Here is a 6,895-nt window from a genome sequence, read left to right as displayed (position 1 = left end):
TTTTTTTAACCTTTGACTTTTTCCCCTTTTGCACCTCATTAAGTGACTCTGTAGCAAACAGTGTATATTGTATGTACGGTAACTGTACATGTACAAATTAAAAACATATATGCACAGCAGGAAACTATGACTTTGTCAAGTTCCTTTATTTCTCCGGGATGTTTCAGACCATGGATGGATGGATGTTTTTATTACATACTTGAGTACTGTGGAGACAAGTGAAGATATTGAAAAATTGAAGTCAACCCCTAAATTTTCTTTATGATATTATGTTCTATGCAGCCAAACTAGTCAAAACACGGTGTTCTGATCAATGTTTCGTTTGTGGAATATGAATTAAAGAGGCAAAATCCTGCTGTTTTTATCCATCTATTTTGCCAACTGTCAACTGAAAATGACATCACAGTTTCCAGGTCTCAGATCACCGGCCAACATATCTGTCGTCGTCAAGTAGTAAAAAAGGACACTACAACCAGTTCAGTTTCCAGATGTAGCAGCTGCAGCTAGCATTTCCACTTTCTGGGGCAGGGTGACCGTTGCAAAATGGACTCTGTCCTTCTTCAGTTTCTCTCTTACGGTTTGCTTCACGTCAAGCTCCATGTACTCCTGCTTCTGCCTGTCATACTGAGGCCAAGCAGCCAGCCCTGGGCCATTGGGTGAGCTAATGAGGAAAAAAAGAAAAAAAAACATCATTGCAATTCATTCATGTAGTTTTTTATTTGTTTGTTTGTATTTTATTAGTTTTTTATTTGTTTATTTATTCTAAAGGGCATCATGCACATCTGAAAATCTTAGTCTTCCGTGCAAAGTATAAAAGAATCAGTCATTTGATTTTTACAGTACACACCACTCAAAACCATTAGTAACGTACTAAACTACTAACATGGCAGAGAAGTCATTGTTTACCATTCACAATCAGGTTTCACACATACACCAATCTTGACTAGCACACTCATAATACAAGCAGGAAAAATAAATGTTTACAAATATGAAGAATCAAAAGATAATTATGTGATTCTACTTTTTAGATTTGATTTGAATGAACAAGGCATCGGATCGCAGTATGCAAAACGGCGTAGACTGAGCCTGTCAGTGACAATTGATCACTCTGATTGGCTGTTCGCTAGCACATCAGTGCATGTAATAGAAATAAACCATGAGATACTGTAATAAACAAAAGGGACAGAAAAGTCAATTAGGATGAGAAAAACATTGCTTTTTAGATTTTACTTATACACCTTTCCTGTTGTGAGTGTATTTGAGCAAGGTTCTGTACATTTGTGTATTTTATTTTATGTAACCCCTGACGGCTCATGGTGTCATAAACAGTCACTTAGAGAAAAGGGTATGAGCAAATATGAGTGTGTGCTCACACGTGTGCATGTGCACACACTCCACTCTCCACCTGTTCATGTGCACACGTGGTCACTTTCACAGATATTGTGTCACCTTTCCACCCCACAGAAAACTTTGCCTTTTCATCACTTTCGTGTTCATGTTTCTTTTGATTCTGCTTCTTTTTTGTTTGTTTGTTTGGTCACGCCCAAGAAATCGTTACCATGGGTATAACGGTGGATAGATCAATAAACGAATGGGTGGAATTCTAGCTAGCTTTATCGCATTCTTACTTACCCAGCACGGACAAAATTGGCCCAGTATTTCATTATAGTTAAACACTGTTGTTCATCCTCTTTGCTAATGTTTCCTGAAAATACATCCAAGGGAATCAGATAAGTCAAACAGAAAACAATAACATGAGGCAAACATAACATGACAGTTTATTATATGCAACATACCGATCATTTTTACATTTCCGCTCCAGAAACATCCGCCAAACACAAAGCCGACATCATCACCATGATCCGCCTTCACGAAATCGGGCCTGGAGTCTTTGTGTATCCCAGCACAATATCCAAATTCATACACGTAAACTGGATTGCCGGCATCTAAACATGAAAGACAATTTAGATACGGATGGACAAGGTCAATCGAAGGATGTACGAGCTAAACAAATTTGTCATTACTGTCAATGACCTTGTCATCATTTGTTTATTGTAGATAAGAGGCACGCCTGAAATATTTCTTAACTCACTCAATGATTCACACAGATTAAAAAAAACGGTGCTAATATTAATAATATACGTATAAATAAAGCTATTTCTGACCTGTGAGGTAGTCTGCCACTTTGACAACAGGTAGCGTCATCAGGAGGTCTCCCATGAGTTCAGTGAATTTGTTTCTAATATCATGTGGAGTTTTGGCAGTTTTCAGGTATTCATCCACGATGAGTCCGTTAGCTAAAGAGGCCTAAACCAAAACGAAGGGCTGGTGCATTAGAGTTCACATTTATGTTGAATGTGAAAAAAAAATGATGAGAGCTTAACATTCACGCCAAAGTACATTGATGTCATTCAAATTACGTAAGTAAAAATAAAAAAACTTTTATATTGATATTTTGCTGCCCCATACTTGACATTAATGTTTAATGTTCGTGCAGCCCCCACCTTTTTTTGCCTTGTGGTGTTTTGTGTTTTTCTTTCTTTTTTAATCATAAGATTCTGTTGTGCCCAGTGTGCTACTGTGACCCTGGGTTTCCCCCCTCGGCATCATTAAAGGATTGCCTTATCTCATTTTAAACACTACACTAACCAACTTTATCGCCGGTGCGAAGGAAAAACAAATTCCGGGAACTGCTCCCCTTGATTAGGGAAAACAAATAGAAGTGTTTAGGTAATGTTCATATTTTCCAAGCTGACTCATTTTTTTTGCGGGTCGCGTTGTAGTCATAGCTTCTTTCGGAGGGCCATTATTACTGTCAACCCAAATAAATGTATGTCGGGAAAAAATGCATATGAAGGCTGAGAATAATTATGGAATTATTTGGGATAATATAAAATGATGTCAAATGATATTGAATGATATGGAATGATATAGGCATACAATGATTTGGACTGAGTTGAACTTGAAGTTGAATCAGTCAAAAATTGCGGAACCTGGAGGTGAATATGTAAAATTGTTTAGTTTTGGCTTTTGAAATCATATGAATTTTGTCAGCAAAATTAGACGGATAAAATTATTTGTGTTGGAAGTGGAATGTTTAAATCTGGCAAGAAATGCTGAGTAAATAATGTCCTAATATGGATTTTATTTTTGGGGGGGGGCTGAAAAATTAGGAAGTTTTGGAATGTGCAAATATTTGTCAAAGCAGATCAGTTGCAGTTGATTTTGGGTCACCCTGTTGATTTTTGGGCACTTTAATGAAATTTCCTGGTTTTAGATTTTAGAACACTTCTAGGTGTCTTCCCATTCATTTACCATTTGCTTAGATTTTCATAGTAAGGAATTCAAATTCAGTGATAAGTGCGAAAACTTTGTACAAATTGAAGTAAAGTCTTTTTTGTCATTAGAATTTTCACAACAAATTTCATGGAGCTCACCCCTTCAGGATTGAACATGTTCACCACTGCCAGCACAGACTCTGTGGTCATACCATTCTCCCAGCCAGGAAGAGCAAAACTCTGCAAACCACATTAAAAATATGTACCGATTTAAATGACTTGTTTGACATCCATTTGAAGATAAATGCATTTATAATTGTGAACTATTTTAATATTTGGAATGAAATGTATTACCTGCGGCAGAATCCACCCAAACTCATGGTTGGTTATTCCCATCATAACTGGAACTGCCATTACTTCTTTTCTCTTTAGAAGCTCCTCAGCAGTATTCGTCAGAAAGACGCCATCTACCACGCCTCCCAGGTAAATTTTCATCTAAACCCAGTATTAAAAATACTCCATTCAAATCGATTTTTTGACATACTGCATGTGTGCCATTTACCTTTTTAGTTGCATCAACGAACTCCTCTTTGCTCTTTCCTCTCAAGCACTGAACCAGTTCCTGTGATGTATTGTCATCACATCCAGTCAGGTTGGCTACAATCTGGTGTTGTGAGCAAACAGCAAATTTAAATATTCAAAATAAAATGGCATGCACATGTTAATTGATTTGTTTATTTATTTATTTTTTATTGTGATTTAAGCAGGCCACAATAATGATCATACCTTTGGTTTGAAACATGATTTAAATGTTCGACTCAGTACTAATCAAAGCAAGATAAACCTAACTGATTCAGGTCACATACCTTGACAAGACCCGATGAATGCTTGCTAGTGTAAGTTCCAACTGTTGCAACTCCACTTTGAAAAATTGCCCTTTGGAACAATCCTTTAGCTTGCGGAGACAGAGTCTGAAGAAATACATCTTTGATTAAATCAATACACAACAGGCTCGCCGCTATCCAAATTGTGGCCTGATGCATAATGTCATTTCTGTGCCCCTCAAATGGTCGTTTCCCATATCATGTGTTGGTCATGCACCAAAAGAATTTGGTTAATGTTTTTGGGGCTAACGAAAAGTAAGAACACGGATGTGCAAACCGTGCAAACGACGTTTTTAATGCACTAGAACAATTTTCTCGATGAGAAGGGAGGGTAGCAAAGTCAATCTTATTTTTTGTTTGACTGAACTGTCCATAGTTGGCATGATTACGTTAATATTTAAAAGAAATATATCGCTGGCATCAGGCTGAATTCCTCATACCGCCAAAATTATCACTTTTCAGGAGACTAAAAAATGTCAAGTATTATTAACATAGCATGGTCAAGGACAGCAAGCCATTAATACTTTAATAATTTGTAAAAATAACACCAACACATGTAGATGGATTAATAATATAGATGTGAAAAATATCAAATTAACCAAATTGTGTCATAGGAGGTTTTGACCCAACGCCAACATCCTCATTCCGGTGTCTCTGTCATTTTTAGGCACGCCATGAATGCCTCGTGAGAGTGTTTCCCAAAGCTAGAAAAGGAATCACCTGAATGCCAAGTCATTAGAAAGAAAGAAAAATGATATAGAAAATTACTTAGAAAACTCAAGTAGACAAGTAGCCTACTAAAATCTTCTATTGGTGATTTTCTGTTTGCAATTTATTTTCTTTACCAGTATAGAAGCACTGATGCCACCTGCAGATTCGCCAGCAACGGTAACAGCTTGAGGATCACCACCAAAGGCCTCAATATTTTCCTGCACCCACCTCAGAGCTGCTAGCTGGTCCAAGAAACCCCAGTTCCCCCGCAGATGTTCATCTCCAGTTCTGTTGGAATGCAGAACTTTATTCAGGTAATTTCACCACAAAAACATATTGGAAACTTTACCAACCAACAGGACAATAAATGAGTGACCATACAAAACCAAAGCAAGTACGAATGAACAAAACATCTTGTAGTATGTACTGTTGTGCTTATTATTAGGAACATTTCTTTGACCATAGGTGAAGAACAAGATGATGTCTTACCCTAGGAATCCCAGAATGCCGAGGCGATACTGAACGATAACCACCACTATATTTTCATAAGCAGTCAATGGCGCACCATCATACTGAGAGGCAGCTCCCATTACGAGACCACCTCCATGGAGCCACACCATGACCTGACAATAACAGAACAGTATATTTATCTATCTATCTATCTATCTATCTATCTATCTATCTATCTATCTATCTATCTATCTATCTATCTATCTATCTATCTATCTATCTATCTATCTATCTATCTATCTATCTATCTATCTATCTATCTATCTATCTATCTATCTATCTATCTATCTATCTATCTATCTATCTATCTATCTATCTATCTATCGAAAATAGTTCTTGTTGGTCCAACTCTCGATCAGACATTTTGTGCGGCATTAATCAATGTACTAATACTTTTGCTCACATGAAAACTGAGTGGATTCCCACAAAATGTATCTTGTTTCAAGCTGTATATCGGATCGAGATAAAATAAAAGCAATGTGTTGATTTCAGCTCATTTAATGTGTTTTAATTTCTTTTGAGGAAAGTTTACACTGAATGTATGTCTTAAACCTACCGGCAGTTTGTCATCTCTTTTTGCCTCAGCTTGAGTGTATACATTCAAATATAGACAATCCTCTGAAAGTTCTGGTGGAGTGTATTCCACTGACATCATTCTGGAAACATTCACAACTATATCAGAGTCCTGAATGCACCTGAAAAAAATAGAAGGGAAAGTCAGATCTATAAGCTGTATTAAGCAAATCTTGTAATGCTTTCTGTCAGTTCATGATTAAGTGGTTATTAAATTTTACATAGGAGGCTGGCGTGTGCCATCTCTGATCCCCTCCCAAGGCTCTGCATCGTTGGGGGCAGCCAGACGGAGGTGCCCCACTGGAGGGCGGGCAAAAGGTATTCCCAGGAACTGTTTCACTTTTATCGTTGTTCCTTTTACAGAAACAATTTCTCCTCTTATTTGGCCATTTGTCAGTGAGACCACAGGGTCAATGCTTCTTCCTAAAAGGGTGAAAGACAGTTAATCTTTTTCTAAATGCACATACTATATATATATATATATATATATACATATATATAATTTTTTGTGTTTTTTTTTTTTTTTTTTTTTACAGTTTTTTACAGTTTCTTACAGTTTTATGAACTTTTCCATTGACTATGCAAAGTGAACAGAGGTTAGTTAAAGCACCTTACCTTGTGTTTCCTGTGCTTTCAGTGCTACAGGACAAAGCAGATAAGCAATGAAGAGTATTATTCTCATCCTGAATGTACCCTAAACTAGACACTTTAAGAATGCTAGTCCTGTTTTTGTTCTGGTCCTCTTGAATCCCCCTTAAATTTACACAAGCACACACACACACGCACACACATGCAAACACACACACTTCGACTTTTAACGTCACAAACACCACTGCTCAAATTCTCCATTGATTTGATTGATTTGACTTCCTCTGAACAAACAGTACTCTGACCGCAGTTGTGAATGACAAACCCTGTTTTTTAACCACTCCAAGCTCC

General features: G+C 37.1%; 1 protein-coding gene across 1 annotated transcript; it reads right to left on the bottom strand.

Moving 5' to 3' along the window:
- Positions 1 to 129: 129 nt before the first annotated feature.
- Positions 130 to 6,724, bottom strand: ces3 (carboxylesterase 3). The gene is made up of 13 exons (XM_049722539.1): positions 6,572 to 6,724; positions 6,178 to 6,379; positions 5,940 to 6,078; positions 5,363 to 5,496; positions 5,008 to 5,161; positions 4,145 to 4,249; positions 3,841 to 3,942; positions 3,633 to 3,773; positions 3,438 to 3,518; positions 2,166 to 2,307; positions 1,797 to 1,946; positions 1,633 to 1,705; positions 130 to 661 (listed from the first exon to the last, which is right to left on the bottom strand). Exons 1-13 carry the CDS (start codon positions 6,636 to 6,638, stop codon positions 478 to 480), a joined length of 1,674 nt encoding a protein of 557 aa, XP_049578496.1. The 5' UTR covers positions 6,639 to 6,724; the 3' UTR covers positions 130 to 477.
- Positions 6,725 to 6,895: the final 171 nt, after the last annotated feature.

This window comes from Syngnathus scovelli, chromosome 6 (assembly GCF_024217435.2).
Source record: "Syngnathus scovelli strain Florida chromosome 6, RoL_Ssco_1.2, whole genome shotgun sequence".
NCBI classification, from domain to species: Eukaryota; Metazoa; Chordata; class Actinopteri; order Syngnathiformes; family Syngnathidae; genus Syngnathus; species Syngnathus scovelli.
This window is presented reverse-complemented; position numbering and strand designations above follow the sequence as displayed.